This window comes from Bos mutus, chromosome 19, assembly GCF_027580195.1.
Source record: "Bos mutus isolate GX-2022 chromosome 19, NWIPB_WYAK_1.1, whole genome shotgun sequence".
NCBI lineage: Eukaryota > Metazoa > Chordata > Mammalia > Artiodactyla > Bovidae > Bos > Bos mutus.
This window is the reverse complement of record NC_091635.1, coordinates 32,813,162-32,832,300: the sequence shown is the minus strand read 5'-3', so window position 1 is coordinate 32,832,300 and position 19,139 is coordinate 32,813,162. Positions and strand designations below refer to the sequence as shown.

At 37.6% G+C, this 19,139-nt stretch overlaps 1 protein-coding gene across 1 annotated transcript in view; it reads right to left on the bottom strand.

Annotated features, from left to right (window-relative positions):
- The window catches only part of EFCAB13 (EF-hand calcium binding domain 13), a 119,690-nt gene that overhangs the window by 52,285 nt on the left and 48,266 nt on the right, over nucleotides 1-19,139 (bottom strand). Inside the window, exons 9-11 of the mRNA XM_070357331.1 lie at nucleotides 6,001-6,492; nucleotides 2,371-2,508; nucleotides 430-501 (exon numbers count right to left, since the gene is read on the bottom strand). Of these exons, the coding sequence (XP_070213432.1) occupies nucleotides 430-501; nucleotides 2,371-2,508; nucleotides 6,001-6,492 (702 nt within the window). The remainder of the gene's footprint in view (nucleotides 1-429; nucleotides 502-2,370; nucleotides 2,509-6,000; nucleotides 6,493-19,139) is intronic.

Genomic DNA, 19,139 nt, shown 5'->3' with positions numbered 1-19,139 from the left:
AATTTGTAAATCAGTGCATGGGAGATTCTATGTATGTAAATTTTACCTCAATAGAACTGTTTCTTTTTTAATGTTCTAAAACAAAGATAAACCAAAGTATTTGATTCAAACAAGTTCCTCCTTAAAAAAGTAAATCATTCATCAATAGCTAATAATGGAGCTAATTACCTATTTGACCTCATTATCATTATCATTACTGTACATGGGTATAGCACTCTCCAGTTCATAAAATCCACATAACAATTCTGTGAAGTAAGCAAGTTAATTCTTAGTACCATGATACGTAAAGTTTTTAAAAAACTGCCAATGGCTTGTTAAAGGTTTTGTAATTATTAGTACATAAAAAAGCAAATTCAGTTCATTGAACCTAATTCTCCTCAACCTAACTGCTCTTTCCTCAAATGACTTTAAAATAAACTTCCTACCTACCATCATATTCAGGAAGATTTTGCTCTTTAGAGACAGCACTCACAAAGTCATCTAATTTCACCATTCCGTTTTCTGTAAAATAAAAAGTTGAGATGATACATTCTATTATGCTGCTGCTGCTGCTGCTAAGTCACTTCAGTCGTGTCCAACTCTGTGCCACCCCATAGACAGCAGCCCACCAGGCTCTCCCGTCCCTAGGATTCTCCAGGCGAGAACACTGGAGTGGGTTGCCATACTTTTGTGTAAAAGGCAAATTCACATTTTAATACAACTATGAAAAAAAATACTTACCTTCACTTAATCATCAGCTTATTTCTTCTACATAGCCTGTCTCCCTAGATGAGTCTTTCTAAATTAGGTCTGTTCATTTCATTTCAACAATCACTGAGAGTATATTAGTGCCAAGAACTATGCTAGGCACCAAGGACACCAAAGTAAGTAAGACACAGTCCCTGCTTTTTCAATGTTTATTATAAAGTGCAAAGGACAGGGTTACGTACTCAGTTCTTGATAGATACAGGAAAAAGGAAAGGTGCCCAAAGAGATGGACCATGAGAAAGCTAATGAGTCTATTTCACATAATTATGAAAACCCAGTCAACCAATATGCTATCCACTGATACCTTGACAATGCTAACCAGCCCTAACAGACCCACATATCCCCAATCCCTACCCCCAGTATCCAGCTAGTCCAAACAACACCTATTTTAGGTACAAACCTTCCACAGTGTTCATACTAATCCTGATAATCAGAAAAAAGGCTGAAAAAATTTAGTGGCTTCTACCCTTTAGATTTTTTAAAATTTATTTTGTATTAAGGTAATATTCATCTACAGCATTACATGTATATTTCTACCTCAATATACGCTACACTGTGCTCACTACCAAAAATGTAGTTTCCATCTGTTATCATACAATTGATCCCTTTTACCCATTTTGTTCCACCCCCAACACTTACCCCTGGTAACCATTTACTCTGATCTCTACTCCTTAGATTTTTTTTAAAAAATCAAACCTTCTTTCTTATTTGCCTTACCTAACAGTTTTGCTCAGGGTCTAATTCACTTCTAATGTTATTTCTGTCTTTTCCCAAAATGTTGCCTATGCCCTCTTTTCAACTGAACTTTTGCTGTGGAAAATTCTTACTTAATGATAAAGCAACTTCTCTAACACAAAAACCTTTCTTAGAAACTCAAACTCTGCCCTAAACTTAGGCTGGTGAGTGAGATATGCTATTTTATTCCTAGATGCTATTTAATAACTGCTTGCCTTGATTAAGTATCACTAGCCCTAAATTCCTAGCTACAGTACTCCCTCTACATTTTAGAATCTCCAATTATTTCTCCTTGGACTCCCTAGGCTATTTACTGAGAGATTTTTGAACCTTTGGGGTATCGCAGTCTTGCTACTTGAACCTCTCTTCTATAACTAGATAAGCTTTCCCCAGGATCTGTCCCACACTAGAAGACACAGCTAGGACTAGTGATGAAGAACCTTACAGAAAGAATTCTGAAATACAAAAGACCTACCTAGACCCTCCAAATCAATCTATTACATCAAATTTCCCAGAAATCATTTTTTACTACTCTCAATTTTAAAATATATGTATATACTGGTGTATAGTTGATTTACAACCTTGTGTTATTAATAGTTTTTGCTCTACAGCAAGGTGAATTAGTAATACATATATCCACTTTTTTTAGATTATTTTCCCATATAGGTCATTACAGAGTACTGAGTGAAGTTCTCTGTGCTATACAGTTGGTCCTTATTAGTTACCTATTTTATATATAACTACTTCCAATTTTTGTTTGTTCTTTCTGAATCTTCTTTAGAATGACCCATTCCATTCCCAGTTGAGAGATCTTACTCCAACATTTAATAATATCATGTAAAACTATCTAATTTTTTTTCAAAAAGTTTGATATTATCAGTCTCTCACCATTTCTAGCAGTTTCAGTCACAATCTTCTTGAATTCTTTATCTGATAAAGTAATTCCTATTGAAGGCAAAATGGACTGAAGTTCTTCTGCATCTATGTAATTTTCTTGGAGTTTTTTGATAGTTTCACAGACATTTCCTAAATATACAAAATGTGGAAGACTATTCAGCAACATAATTTATGTGTCTTAGCAATAACTGGCAGCTAAAGTCTTTTTCTTATAATCAGAAATCAAGTTTTACTTAATACCACCTTAAAACTCTTCATATTTATGTTGTATCTTACATTATACCTAATGTTTCTCTTACAGCTCAAACACAAAACTGTCTTGAAATTCTATGAACATTTATAAACTATTTGTTTGGAGGATCAATCTGTTCCAGTGGCCCAGCCAATGAGGTTTGATTCTTTGTTTGGTGGGGGGGCATATCACACAGCTTGTAGATCTTAATTCCCCAAACAGGGACTGAACCCAGACATTTAGCTGTGAAAGCACAGAGTCCCAACCACTGGACTGCCAAGGAATTCCCTGCAGCTTGTTTCTGATTAAAATATAATGAAGGAGTCCAAGAGATCAAAACATCAATGTGTCATGTTTAAATTTCAAGATTTCAGACAAAAATTGAGAGTTCTCTCCCATCCTATCACTTTACCTACCATTTTTCAGTTCACAACCTTCAAAATTATAAAATTCTAGCAGACACACATGACCGTAATGAGCTTCCTAATATAATGTACTGAAATGGGAAAAATATCACCTCTGTTGTATCCTGGCAAAAATGTATACCCTGAATTTATTCATGAAGAAATACAAGAAAACCCAAATACAAAAACCCTTTTGTGTAGAGGGACACTACACAAAACAACTAGTCAATGCTCTTCCAAAGTATCAAGGTCATGAAATATTGAAAAACCATCCCAGATTGAAGGAGACTAGGACACATGACAACTAAGTGTAACATGTGGTCCTGAATGAGATTCTGGATCAGAAACAGGACATTCATAGAAAAACAGTCAAATTTTTAATAAGGTCCTATATTAGTAAATATTGTTGAATCAGTGTTAATTTTCCAGTTTTTTGTTATACTGTGGTTATATAAGATATTAATAGGTCAGAACGTTAGATGAAGAGTATGTAGAAATGTTTTCATTTCTGTGTAATTCTTATGAATTTAAAATTATTTAATAATGAAAAATGTTAAATGTTTTTTAAATGTAAATCAAGTGGCAGTCACATTTCACAGATGCTCAATCATCATCAGTTTATTTGGAGAAGTTGTATGAGATAAACTATTTTATCCTTTTCCAAATAGAGAATGCTAAGTATGACAGTGGTAGGTGAAATCATTTGATTTTAGTGATACCAGCAAGGTAGATAACCACTTTCTACCACAATCCTGTTCTACCCACTGGCTAAATGCCTGCTACTCCATTATTCCCTTAATCAGAGCTTTAATTCTTAATGAAATACAAGAAAACTCAGAGACAGAAATAAGGCATGGCATAAAAGCAGTGCATCAGTAAAGGAATCGGAATAAACATCTTTATGCCTCCTTAATAGATAACACTCCTTTTTCAACTGAGTTATTAGAAGCATGCATGTGTGTGTGTTAGTCGCTCCATCATGTTCAACTCTTTGCGACCCTGTGGATGGTAGCCCACCAGACTCCTCTGTCCATGGATTCTCCAAGCAAGAATACTGGAGTGGGTTGCCATTCCCTTCTCCAGGGGATCTTTTTGACCCAGGGATTGAACCCAGGTCTCCTGCACTGCAGGCAGATTTGTTAACATCTGAGCCACCAGGGAATAAGAATCACTAATGATTCACAAAGCGTTCATCTTAACAACTACAGTCAGTACTAAATATAATTTTTAAAGGCTGGTAAATTTCTTGAAATAAAACAAATATAAATTAACTCCAGCTGAGGTCTATAGAAAGGAGTGTTTAAGTGGGTTCCTTACACAATATGTCCCTGGAGAAGGACATGGCAACCCACTCCAGCATTCTTCCTTGGAGAAGCCCATGGACAGAGAAGCCTGGTGGGTTATGGTCCATAGTGTTGCAAAGAGTTGGACATGACTGAAGTGACTAAGCATGCATGCACATACACAATACTTCCATGATATAAGTAGTACATAAGAGAAAAACATACTCTGGCTGGGAAGTCACTGCTCATCTTTGAGGAATATCATAAAGACTTAGGGATCTGAGATGTATACTATTAATTATTTTCTCTTAATATTCCCACATCCATAAGAAATAATACCTGAACAGTGCGGAGATTCCTTAAAAATCTGGAAATAGAACTGCCATACAACCCAGCAATCCCACTGCTGGGCATACACACGGAGGAAACCAGAACTGAAAGAGACACGTATACCCCAATGTTCATCACAGCACTGTTTACAATAGCCAGGACATGGAAGCAAATTGATGCCCATCAGCAGACAAATGGATAAGAAAGTTGTGGTACATATACACAATGGAATATTACTCAGCTATTAAAAAGAATGCATTTGAATCAGTTCTAATGAGGTGGATGAAACTGGAGCCTATTATACAGAGTGAAGTAAGTCAGAAAGAAAAACACCAATACAGTACATTAATGCATATATATGGAATTTAGAAAGATGGTAATGATGACCATATATGCAAGACAGCAAAAGAGACACAGATGTAAAGAACAGACTTTTGGACTCTGGGAGAAGGCGAGGGTGGGATGATTTGAGAGAATAGCATTGAAACATGTATATTATCATGTGTGAAACAGATCTCCAGTCCAGGTTCGATTCATGAGACAGGGTGCTCAGGGCTAGTGCACTGGGATGACCCTGAGGGATGGGATGGGGAGGGAGGTGGGAGGGGGATTCAGGATGGGAACACACTGTACACCCATGGCTGATTCATGTGAATGTATGGCAAAAAAATCACAATATTGTAATTACCTTCCAATTAAAATTAAAAAAAAAAAAAAGAATACCTGAAGTACTATGGATATCCTAAATTTAAATTATGGAACTCTGAGCAAAAATTTCACATAGACTTCATATATAATTGGTTAAATAAATGACCAAAAAAAAAGCATTTCCAAAGGAAAATTGGCCCTCTACTTTCTCGGGAACTTGTTCAGTTGCTAAGTCATGTCTGGCTCTCTGCAACCCCACAGACTGCAGCACACCAGGCTTCCCTATCCTTCACCATCTCCTGGAATTTACTCAAACTCATGTCCATTGAGTCAGTGATGCCATCCAACCATCTCATCCTCTGAACTTGAGTGATTCCAATTAATCACTGAATAAACTTCTCAGCCCAAGTTCAGTTCAGTTCAGTTCAGTCGCTCAGTTGTGTCCGACTCTTTGCGACCCCATGAATTGCAGCACGCCAGGCCTCCCTGTCCATCACCAACTCCCGGAGTTCACTCAAACTCATGCTCCCCCTAAAAAGGGAGCATCTGGAAAGGAACTGCTATCAAAACCACAGTATTGTATCCCTGGCCTGAATTCCAAAAGTGATGGTTATCCAGAGTATTGACAATTGAAATGCCTACAACTATCTAATAATTGCTTACTTCAGCTCATATCTATAATAACTAAAGGGCCCAGATGTTGTCTTACATATATGATACTGACCCAGAGCATTAATTGCAGTTTTTTCCTTAGATGAAACTTGTTTTAGAAGACTAGAGCTCCTTCTCACAGCTGGCTTCTGAAGTTTTGGGATACTAAAAATATCACTTTTATCCAGGGACTTTTTGAGGCCTGAAACATGCTTCAAGTCTTGTGGTTTAGACTTTGAGTCATGAATTTCAACTTTCTCTGAACTTTTCTTAAAGTTCATGCCATCCTTTGAATATGGTTCCTGGAATTCTATATCACTGCTATCAATCTCATCCTGGAATTTTCTTATTTGCAAAATATTTTTTGGTCTTTTAAATTCATAGTCATCATTCTCACTCATAATTTTATGATTTTGGAGGCTCTTTGTATTTGACTTTTGGAATAATGATGATTCAGACAGTCCAGAAGATAAAATGCTTTTCTTCCTATATTGTGGATAGCATCCTGACACATTTGATAACTTTCTTGAAGTAGCTTCATCCAAGGCTGTTCCTTCCATAATTGCTAAGCAAAAGAAACATCCATTAATTCATTTACCTGTACAATTTGTAAAGCCTTTTAAAAACAATACTTACGTCCTCATGAAAACTTTTCAAGACATTATCATTTGCTCAAATACATCAGATGAAGTTAATAACTAATACAGCTGATGACCAAAAGGTTAACTATTGACTAGGTTAAATATAATCTACTGGTTTAATATAGTTAAATACTTCCATCCAACACTATTCATAGCAACACTGAATCTAAAGCAAAAGCCTACTGAAGTACATGGTTCTCATTCCTTACTCTTTCCCAATTCAGAAAGATAATAGACTAATAAACCAATATAGATACAAATCCCTTAGTTACGAGGGTGCAGAAATATGAAGAAGTTGTAAAGGGAAATTTTTAAATATTTAAAAAGTTAGAACACTTTATAAATAAAATGATACTCTCCTAAAGTAAGACAGTAAAATAATAACCCTCTTAAAAATTTGCAGCATTTGCAGGAGGTTAGTAACTTCATACATAAAATAAAGTTTTTATAAAAATATTAATATCCAAGTTGGGGCTTCATTTACAAAATCCATCCCATGGCTCAGAATAGTACCTTGCATTTGAATAACACATTTAAAAATATATCAAATGTTATAACACTTGACCCTCAAAATAATTCCATGAGAGCATCAAGTTCCTATAAAACCAAAGAAAACAAGAGACTTCTAATAGAGTAGCAATACAACATTGATTATGAAGACATTTCATTTAGAGGAAAAAAAAAAGTTTCTTAGCTTAGGGTGTATTACAATGAACAACTGAAGGAAAGTGTTTGGATTTTAAGTGAAAAGTAAAAGTGAAGTCATTCAGTCGTGTCCGACTCTTAGCGATCCCATGGACTGTAGCCTACCAGGCTCCTCCATCCATGGGATTTCCCAGGCAACAGTACTGGAGTGGAGTGCCATTGTCTTCTCCTTTAAAAATTTAGAAACTTAAAATTATTTTATTATTATTATTTTTTTTTTTGTAATTGACATATAACATTTTATTAGTTTTATGTATAAAAGTCTAGAAATCCTTGAAGATAAAGACATTGACCTCTAAGTGCTACCTCTCAAAAAGGAATAGGGTAAAAAAACAAAATCTTTGACATTTCTGCTATTGGCCAAGACATCATAATAGGAACTAACTTTACCCTCCAACTTTAAGCAACTGAAAAACTGGACAAGATATGTGAAAAAGAACAATTTTCAGACATCAGACAAGAGGTAGCATAGGACAGTAATCCTTTAAAGAAGGGTAACAAATGAGCTGAGCCCTACCACTGCACTAGCTTACTGTCTGGACAGTTTCCACAGCACAGGAAAGTAAAACCTAAATAGAGCCCACTGGTCTGAATGAGTAGAGAGAAGAGATTAGGAAGGCCAAAGAGGCTAGAATATGAGAGCAAAGAGAAAACAGAACTGCTGAGCTCTGGAGATCAGTGAAGGGGTCTGCTTGACACTTTGGCTGAGTACTGATCTGTACATACCTGAGAGAGCATGACCTAATAACAAGGAAAGAATTACCAGAAAATTATAGGTAGAACAATTCCTAAGAATAATTTATGATCTCACCAACCAAAGCAGAAAGATCTTATAATATATGGGACATCTAGTAGAATCATCTGAAGAATGCTACCTTAGTAGTGGAGCTAAATTAGCATTAAAAGCTGCTCTGAGATCACCCTTAAAAAACTTTAGAAAACAAGCTTCCAAAGGACCTAACTGATTCCAAGTAACTCAACTGCATCAGGACAAAATCCAACAGTATTTAAAGGAATGCTACAAAAGTCAGCAAATAACATAAACTTCACAATGTATCGTATCCCATCAAAAACTACTAGGCAACCAAAATAATAGGAAAATATAAGCCACAATGAGCAGAAAAATCAATTGATAGAAACTGGTTCAGAAATGGAAGAGCTCATAAAACTATCATACAAATACATTAACACAGTAATTATTAGCATATTTTATATATTCAAAAAAGTAGAGGAATATATTAGCAAGTTGCTTTTATTCTCTCTGTGTCCTTTGGCCACTTGGCCTTAGACATGGGCATTGATATAGAACTGTGTAGCAGAGTGTTGTTAAGTAAATCACTGTTTTCAGCTAGAGAAACAAAAATGAGAGCTCTCAGAGATTAAAAAGTACTAAATAGATTGTGGAGAGGGAGTAGCTCAGGAAAAGGATCTCATAAAGCTGCTTATAAACTCCTGCACTCACCCCTGATCTGCACATGCATGAATTTGGCCCTAAACAATACACCATGACTCTGAGAACTAAACTTCAGGATAGACCACTACCCAAGTTCCACTTTGGCTCTGGATGACACACAGATTTGAATAGCACTGCAAAGGCTATGAAAAACAAACTGATATTGAAACTGAAAAACACAGAAAATTAATTGAAATTTGTGGCCTAAACCAAATTGAGTCAAATTCCTGCCAAAACTAGATTTCAACATTTTCCATAGAATTTTCAAAGAATTTTAGACCCACAGTCTCACAACTTAATCTTCAAAATGTCCAAGATATAATTCAAAACCACTTCACATGTGAAGAACAAAGAAAATCTCAGTTTGCATGGGAAAAGACAAGCAACTGATGTCAAGACCAAGTTGAAAAAGACATTGAAATTGCCTTATAAAAACTTTCAAGCAAGGAGCTCCCAGGTGTGGTCCAGGGGTTAAGAATCTGCCTTGCAATTCAGGGGACACAGGTTCAATCCCTGAGAACTAAGATCCCACATACACCAGAGCAACTAAGCCCAGGTACCACAACTACTGAGCCTAAGCATCATAATTAGAGAGCCCATGCACCACAATGAAAGATCCTGCATGATGCAATGAAGCTCCTGCATGCTGCAACTAAGACCCAACACAGCCAAATAAATAAATAAACTTCTAAGGATCTATTCAAAAAATGCTCCAAATTACAGTGAAAAAAAACCAACACTCAGAAAGATAGAAAGTCTCAGAAAACAAAAGATATAAAGAAGAACCAAATTTGGAAATTTAAAACTTAAAAATATAATAATTAAAGTAAAAAAAATTAATCAGATAGGTTCAACAACATAATGGAGATGTCAGAGGGATAGTTTATGAAACTGAAGGCACATTAGTTGAAATTATTCAATTTAAACAGTAGAGGTAAATAAGAATGAAAACAAGATTAACAAAGTGTCAAGGATCTGTGTGACAACATCAAAGAGGGCTAACATTTGTGTCTTTGCAGTCTCAAGAAGGCAGGGGAGAAAATGTGGTGCAGAACAAATACTTGAAGTTACAATGACAGAAGATTGCAAGTTTGACAAGATAGATCCAAGAAGTTCAGTGAACCCCAAAAGGATAAACTCAAAAAAACACACTCCCAAAGCATCATAATCAAATGGCTAAAAACTAAAGAAAAAAGAAAGTATCTTGAAAGCAGTCAGAGAAAAACAGTGTATTTTATTATTTGGATAACATCAGGTTTCTTTTCAGAAACTGTGGAAGTCAAAAGTAAAAAGAACAACATTTTAAAATGTTAAAAGAAAATAACTGTCAACTCAGAATCCTATATCCAATAAAAATATCCTTCAGAAAGTAGAGAAAATAAAGATATTCTCAGATGAAGAAAAATAAAGCTAATTCATTTTTAGTAGATCTGCTCTTTTAAAAAAATGATTAAAAGAAGTTTTTCATACAGAAGCTTAATCCTTTGAAATTATTAAAAGCATGATATTCAAAAGACATGTAAGCGTCAATATGAAAGAAGAAAAATATATAATGGCAAAAATTTGGTTAAATATGACTATTCCTCTCCTCTTGGTAGTTTAAAATATGTTTAATCATTGAAAGCGAAACATTATATTATCTGGTATGCTTTCCAAGAATGTAGTTGTAATACATAAGAAAATCAGAACATAAAATCAGAAGGTAAAAAGACCTACACATTGGTAAAATTTCTATATTTTACTTGAAAGTGGTAAAATATTTATTTCCATATACTTTAAGGTTAAATAAAGATACCCTGCTTATTTAACTTATATGCAGAGTACATCATGTGAAATGCCAGGCTGGATGAAGCACAAGCTGGAATCAGGACTGCCGGGAGAAATATCAATAATCTCAGATATGCACAGACACCACCCTTATTGCGAAAGCAAAGAACTAAAGAGCCTCTTGATGAAAGTGAAAGAGGAAAGTGAAAAAGTTGGCTTAAAACTCAACATTCAGAAAACTAAGATCATGGCATCCAGTCCCATCACTTCATGGCAAATAGATGGGGAAATAATGGAAACAGTGACAGACTTTATTTTCTTGGGCTCCAAAATCACTGCAGCTGGTGATTGCAGCCATGAAATTAAAAGACGCTTGTTTCTTGGAAGAAAAGCAATGACCAACTTAGCAAGTTAAAAAGCAGAGACATTACTTTGCCAACAAAGGTCCATCTAGTCAAAGCTATGGTTTTCCCAGTAGTTAAGTATGGATGTGAGAGTTGGACTATAAAGAAAGCTGAGCACAGAAGAATTGATGCTTTTGAACTGTGGTGTTGGAGAAGACTCTTGAGGGTCCCTTGGACTGTAAGGAGATCCAACTAGTCAATCCTAAAGGAAATCAGTCCTGAATATTCATCGGAAGGACTGATGCTAAAGCTGAAACTCCAATAATTTGGCCACCTGATGCAAAGAACTGACTCATTGGAAAAGAGCCTAATGCTGGGAAAGACTGAAGGCAGGAGGAGAAGGGGACAACAGAGGATGAGATGGTTGGATGGCATCACCGACTCGATGGACATGAGTTTGAGTAAGCTCCAGGAGTCGGTGGACAGGGAAGCCTGGCGTGCTGCAGTCCATGGGGTTGCAAAGAGTCGGACATGACTGAGGGACTGAACTGACTGACTAAATTGAAGGTTAAATATGTATGTTATAATCCTTAGAATAATTGCTGAAAAATGCAGACATATGGTAAAAAAATATATAGGTAAATTTTTTTAAAGAATTTTTTAAAAACTTCCAAAAAAGAAGGTAGAAAAGGTTGGAAAAGAGAGGAAAAAATAGAAAAGAAATAACATGGTTACCTATATCTGATATAATTAATATATATATTTAATATATATAATTAATATATAATCTGATATAATTAATCACATTAAGTAAAAATGACCTGCTACTGCTAAGTCACTTCAGTCGTGTCCGACTCTGTGCGACCACATAGACGGCAGCCCACCAAGCTCCCTCATCCCTGGGATTCTCCAGGCAAGAGTACTGGAGTGGGGTGCCATTGCCTTCTCCAAAAATGACCTAGACACTCCAATTAAAAAACAGGAATTAAAAGAATGAATATAAAAGCATCACCCAATTCTACAGGGTTTCTCTGATAGCTCAGTTGGTAAAGAATCCACCTACAATGCAGAATACCCCAGCTCAATTCCTGCATCAGGAAGATCTGCCGGAGAAGGGATAGGCTACCCATTCCAATATTCTTGAAATCCCTTGTGGCTCAGATGGTAAAGAATCCGCTTGCAATTCGGGAGACCTGGGTTCAATCCCTGGGTTGGGAAGATTCCCTGGAGAAGTGAAAGACTACCCACTCCAGTATTCTGGCCTGGAGAATTCCATGGATTGTATAGTCCATGGGGTTGCAAAGAGTCAGACACGACTGAGCAACTTTCACATTCACGTTCACCCAACCCTACGTGGTTTACAAAATACCTGAAATATGAGGACAGTTGTTGTTGCTAGTCACTAAGTCATGTCTGACTCTTTTGCAACCCCATGGACTAAAGACTGCCAGGCTCCTCTGTCCATGGGATTTCCAGCAAAGATATTGGAGTGGGTTGCCATTTTTTTCTCCAGGGGATGTTCCCGATCCAAGGATCAAACTCACATCTCCTGCTTGGTAGGTGGATTCTTTACCACTGAACCACCTGGGAAGCCCAGATATGATGATATAAGAAGGTAAAAAGAAAAGGATAGAAAATCTATACATGTAAACACTAATTAAAAGAAAGCTGAAGTAGTTTTATTAATATTTGAAAAAGTAAATTGCAGAGCAAAGAAAATTACCATTGATTGCATACACATTACATAATGATAAAAGAGCCAGTTTGCCAAGAAGATATAACTATCCTAAATGTGAATGAAACTAACAGAGCTTCAAGATGCATGAATCAAAGCCCAACAAAAATGAAAGGAGAAACAGACAAATCCACAATTATATATTTCAATACTATTCTCCTTTCACAGTAGTAGAACCAATAGAAAATCAGCAAAGATTCAGAAAAAATTATAAATGATGAGAATCATGCATGGGAGTGGGTATGTGATTATCAGTAATATCTATGCAGGAAAAGAAAAATATATGTAAAACCAGAGACAAAACTAGAATTCAAAATAAACTTTGAAACTTTTAGGTAATGATGGCAAATTGAACAGCTTTCAAAAATTCCATTAAAATTATTCTTAAAATATCATAAATCCATAAGAAGAAGAACAGGAAAAGAAACAACTGCATGAATTTAGTAGATGGGAAAAGGCTGAATTCTAAACCAGAAGGAAAAAGCCAACAACCCAATTCATAACACAAAACCTCCTACATTAGTGGCATCTAGTTACTTCTGAAAGTGAAGGAAAGAGTAAAACTGAAAATAAAGGATTGTTTAAAAGTCTGTTTAAGCAGTAATCAGATACCTAGATAACCTTCACACACCCATATATTTTCTCATGGCCATGTACTGATCTCCCCTTCCAGCAGAAGACTAACAATTCACCAGAGAGGGTTAAACACAAGGTCTCTGGGTCAGGGAATACAAAACATAGAAGAGAGTAAGGGTATTATCTGGATAATGAAAAGGGAGGGTTACATGACAATTACCACTGAATAAAGAGAATTCCAGTTCTTTTGTCTCATTAAACACCTGAAACTCTGGCAAGATAACTTACAGCCTCCAAGAAGGAAACTAGAAGCTGATTCTCCGAAAACACTGACCATCTTGAAAGGAAAAACACCCTCAAGATGGTGATATCAAGGATCTTCGAGGCAAAATTCCAGCCAGATTGCCTATGGCATGATGCCCTGACCTCAGCAGTATTGGCATTTGGGGACACACAATTCCTCACTTTTGCCTGGGAAATCCCATGGACAGAGAAGCCTGGTAGGCTACAGTTGATGGGGTTGCAAAGAGTCGGACACGACTGAGCAACTTCACTTCACTTCAATTCCTTATTAAGAGGAGGAGAAGGGGATATCTAGAAGTGTGTGTAGGGACTTCCCTGAAGGTCCAGTGGACTTTGAAGACTTTGGAAGACTCTGAACTTCCAAAGCAGAGAGCATGGGTTCGATTGCTGATCAGGGAACTAGGATGCCACACAGCCAAAAAAAAAAAAGAGTAAAAGTGCACACAAAGAATATCACCCACCATATCAGTAAACAAAAGATGTTGAGGCCATCAAGCCATCAGCCACTGCAGCCACCCCCATGGTGCATCTGAGTGGGTTCAGGATGGAGAAAAACAGAATATTGGCTCTACATAGTTAAAGTGCATGTCAAAGGAATAATTTCATTAAGCCCAGACTCTTGCATCTTCCCATACATAGAAAAGCAATAGACTCATTAACTTTAGATGTCTGGATTTTCTTTAATAAGCAGTAATGTTTTGATATTTGATTACATGAATTCTTTAGGAGTTTTGCAAAAACTCCTGTATATCCTGGCTCCTCCCTTATCTCTTTGGAATAGTCCCTCAGAGCTTTTTGAAAGGCTGTATCCCAGGCTTAAGTCCTCATTAATGCCCCAAAGAAAACACAATTCTCAACTTTTAGGTTGTGCTTTTTTTTTTTAAAGTCAACAAAAGCATCCTTGGCCTCTAATCACTTAATGCCAGTAATACATGTTTTAATGACCAAAAAGCATCTCCACATGTTGCCAAATGTTCCTGTGGGAGAGTGATAACCAAAATCACTTCTGGTTAAGAACCACTACTCTAGAGTGTTCAGTCCATGGTCAACTAGTTCCACTCCCAGTCTCAGAGTTTCCAAACAGCTTTTGAGTTCATTATTCTCAATCATAAGCAGACAACCAAAGATCACCAGACATTTGGAGAATGCCTCTAAAATGAAGGCCAAATAAGAGAAAAATAACTTGGAGAAAACACTATGAATGAAAAAGAAAAATTTTTAAACATCATCCTTAGCACAACAGAAGATATTATGTTCATGGAACAATAGGAATATCCATGTAACAAGAAGATGTTAAAAGAACATACTTTCAGAAGGGAAAAAAAATTCTTGGAAATCTTGAAAGTACAAATGAAAGCCTAAACACATGCGTTGGAAGATAAAGTTAAGTACATCTCACCAAAAAATGACAGAGAAAAAGGTTTTTTTAAAAAAAAAAAAAAAAAGAGGAGAATCCATCCAGGATGTCAAGTATCCGAGTAATAAATGATTCAGAGAGGAAAGGAAATCATCAACAAATTGCTTAAATTTCTCAGAATCACATTATACTGTACCCAACACAATTGTTGCCAAAACAATCCATTTCAAGGCACATAATCATGAAATTTCAGAACACTAAAGGTAAAGAAATTATTCTATAAAATTTCAAAGAAAAAAATCAGTTACATACAAAAAGTCAGGAATCAAAAGAATTGTGGATTTGACAGCAACACTGAAAACTGGAAAACAGAAAAATTCTAAGGAAATGTATTTCCAACCTAGAATTCTATATTAAACTGCCAATCAAACATGAGTACAGAATCTGATACAGGGAAAGAAGTGAAAATTCTTCTTCCAGAATGTTAATGAAGAAAGATTCAGGAATATAACTACACATAAAACTTTCAGTTCAGTTCAGTCACTCAGTCTTGTCCGACTCTTTGCAATCCCATGGACTGAAGCATGCCAGGCTTCCCTGTCTATCACCAACTCCTGGAGCTTGCTCAGACTCATGACCATCAAGTCTGTGATGCCATCCAACAATCTCATCCTCTGTTGTCCCCTTCCCCTCCCACCTTCAATTTTTCCCAGCATCAGGGTCTTTTCCAATGAGTCAGTTCTTTGCATCAGGTGATCAAGTACTGGAGCTTCAGTTTCAGCATCAGTTCTTCCAATGAATATTCAGGACTGATTTCCTTTAGGATGGACTGGTTGGATCTCCTTGCAGTCCAAGGGACTCTCAAGAGTCTTCTCCAACACCACAGTTCAAAAGCATCAATTCTTTGGCGCTCAGCTTTCTTCATGGTCCAACTCTCACATACATACATGACTACTGGAAAAACCATAGCTTTAACTAGATGGACCATTGTCAGCAAAGTAATGTCTCTGCTTTTTAATATGCTGTCTAGGTTGGTCATCGGAGAAGGCAATGGCACCCCACTCCAGTACTCTTGCCTGGAAAATCCCATGGATGGAGGAGCCTGGTAGGCTGCAGTCCATTGGGTAGCGAAGAGTCAGATACGACTGAGCGACTTCACTTCTACTTTTCACTTTCCTGCATTGGAGAAGGAAATGGCAACCCACTCCAGTGTTCTTGCTTGGAGAATCCCAGGGACGGGGGAGCCTGGTGGGGTGCCGTCTATGGGGTCGCACAGAGTCGGACACGACTGAAGCGACTTAGCAGCAGCAGCAGGTTGGTCATAGCTTTTCTTCCAAGGAACAAGCATCTTTTAATTTCATGGCTGCAGTCACCATCTACAGTGATTTTGGAGCCCAAGAAAATAAAGTCTGTCACTGTTTTCCCATTTATTTGCCATGAAGTGGTGGGACAAAATGCCATGATCTTCATTTTTTGAATGTTGAGTTTTAAGTCAATTTTTCAGTGTCATCTTTCACTTTCATCAAGAGGCTGTTTAGTTCCTCTTCACTTTCTGCCATAACCCTGGTGTCATCTGCACATCTGAGGTTACTGATATTTCTCCCGGCAGTCCTGATTCCAGATTGTGGTTCATCCAACCCAGCACTTTGCATGATATATTCTGCATATAAGTTAAATAAGCAGGGTGACAATATACAGCCTTGACACACTCCTTTCCCAATTTGGAACCAGTCTATTGTTCCATGTCCAGTTCTAACTGTTGCTTCTTTACCTGTATACAGATTTCTCAGGAGGCAGGTAAGATGATCTGGTAATCCCGTCTCTTTAAGAATTTTCCACAATTTGTTGTGGTCCACACAGTCAAAGACTTTAGAGTAGTCAATGAAGCAGAAGTAGATGTTTTTTTCTGGAATTCTCTTGCTTTTTCTATGACCCAACAGATGTTGGCAATTTGATCTCTTGTTCTTCTGCCTTTTCTAAATCCAGCTTGAACATCTGGAAGTTCTCAGTTCACGTACTATTGAAGCCTTGCTTGGAGAATTTTCAGCATTACTTTGCTAGTGTGTGAGATGAGTGCAATTGTGAGGTAGTTAGAACATTCTTTGGCATTGCCTTTCTTTGGGATTGGAATGAAAACTGGTCTTTTCCAGCCCTGTGGCCACTGCTGAGTTTTCCAAATGTGCTGACATATTGAATGCAGCACTTTAACAGCATCATCTATTAGGATTTGAAATAGCTCAGCTCAACTGGAATGCCATCACCTCCACTAGCTTTGTTCATAGTGATGCTTCCTAAGGCCCACTTGACTTTGCACTCCAGGCTGTCTGGATCTAGATGAATAATTGCCCATTCGTGGTTATCTGGGTTATGAAGATCTTTTTCGCAGAGTTCTTCTGTGTATTCTTCCCACCTCTTCTTAATAGGTTCAGGAAGAGTAGGTGGATGTGGTGCAGACAGGGAAAATGAAACAGAACTAAATTCTTATTTTCAATAGTAAAACCAAATGAGGCTCTGTGGGCCCCCCAGGCATGGAAGTCCTTGTGTCCCCGGTTTCTCACAGGCAAAATTCCAGCCTCCATGACCTACCCTGAAACCTAGACAGTGTATTAAAAAGCAGAGACATTACTTTGCTGACAAAGGTCTGTATAGTCTAAGCTATGGTTTTTCCAGTAATCATGTACAGATGTGAGAGCCAGGGATAAAAAAGGCTAAGTGCCAAAGAATTGATGCCTTCAAACTGTGATGCTGGAAAAGACTCTTGAGAGTCTCTTGGACAGCAAGGAGATCCAACCAGTCAATCCTAAAGAAAATCAACCTTGAATATTCATTGGAAGAACTGATGCTAAAGCTGAAGCTCCAGTACTTGGTCACCTGATGCAAAAGCACTGACTCATTGGAGAAGACCCTGATGCTGGGAAAGATTGAAGGCAGGAGGAGAAGGGGACAACAGAGGATGAGATTGTTGGATGGCATCATGGACTTGATGGACATGAGTTTGAGCAAACTCTGGGAGATGGTGAAGGACATGGAAGCCTGGTATGCTGCAGTTCATGGGGTTGCAAAGAGTTGGACATGACTGAGCGACTGAACAACAACAATCAAGGGAGAAGCAGCCAAGTAACTATCAGAGGCAAGACTAAAGGGATCATAGAAACTAATCAAGATAGGAGACCAACCACCTGAGACAAGGTTACTGGAGTGCAAGCCCGCTGGTGTTTGTTGCTCAGTCGCTAAGTCCAGGCCTCCCTGGACTTGGAGAGTTTGAGAGTTTGCTCAAACTCATGTCCATTGAGTCAGTGATGCCATCCAACCATCTCATCTTCTGTCATCCCCCTCTCCTCCTGCCCTCAATCTTTGCCAGCATCAGGGTGTTTTCCAATGAGTCGGCTCTTTGCATCAGGTGGCCAAAGTACTAGAACTTCAGCTTCACCATCAGTCCGTCCAATGAATATTCAGGACTGATTTCCTTACGATTGACTGGTTTGATCTCCTTGCTGTCCAAGGGACTCTCAAGAGTCTTCTCCAGCACCACAATTTGAAAGCATCTATACACACCCTAATTTTGTCAGAGACCCTACTCCTGGACCATTATTATAAAAGCCCTGACCAAACTCCCCTGGGTTGGGACACATAGTTTTTCAGGACAGGAGTCCACTGTGTTCCCCTTTTGCCTGACAAATCAATAAAGCTTTCTTTTCTGCTTCACTCAATACTCTGTTTCTGAGATTCAATCCAGCATGGGTGCAGAGAAGCCAAGCTTTCAGCATCAGTAGTAGGAAGTTTACTTTGTCTACCTAAAATTTTATAAATTAACAAGTAGCAATATAAACATGCTATTTTCAGTCATGAAGATAAATATCAAGTAATCAGCTAAAACATTTGAAATTTTTGCCTCTGGAGAAACTGAGAGGAGGATTAGGCAAGAGGCTGCTTTTTTTTTCTAGCAAGCTTTATAGAGCTATATAATCCTTAAAATTATGTACATAGATAATCTTGATCAAATGACATTTGGACAAATGAGACAAAGAGTAAAGAATAATAATGTATTTGATGCTTTTGAACTGTGGCGTTGGAGAAGACTCTTGAGAGTCCCTTGGACTGCAAGGAGATCCAACCAGTCCATCCTAAGAGATCAGTCCTGGGTGTTCATTGGAGGGACTGATGTTGAAGCTGAAACTCCAAGACTTTGGCCACCTGCTGTGGAGAGCTGACTCATCTGAAAAGATCCTGATGCTGGGAAAGATTGAGGGCAGGAGGAGAAGGGGACGACAGAGGATGAGATGGTTGGATGGCATCACCAACACAATGGACATGGGTTTGGGTAGACTCCA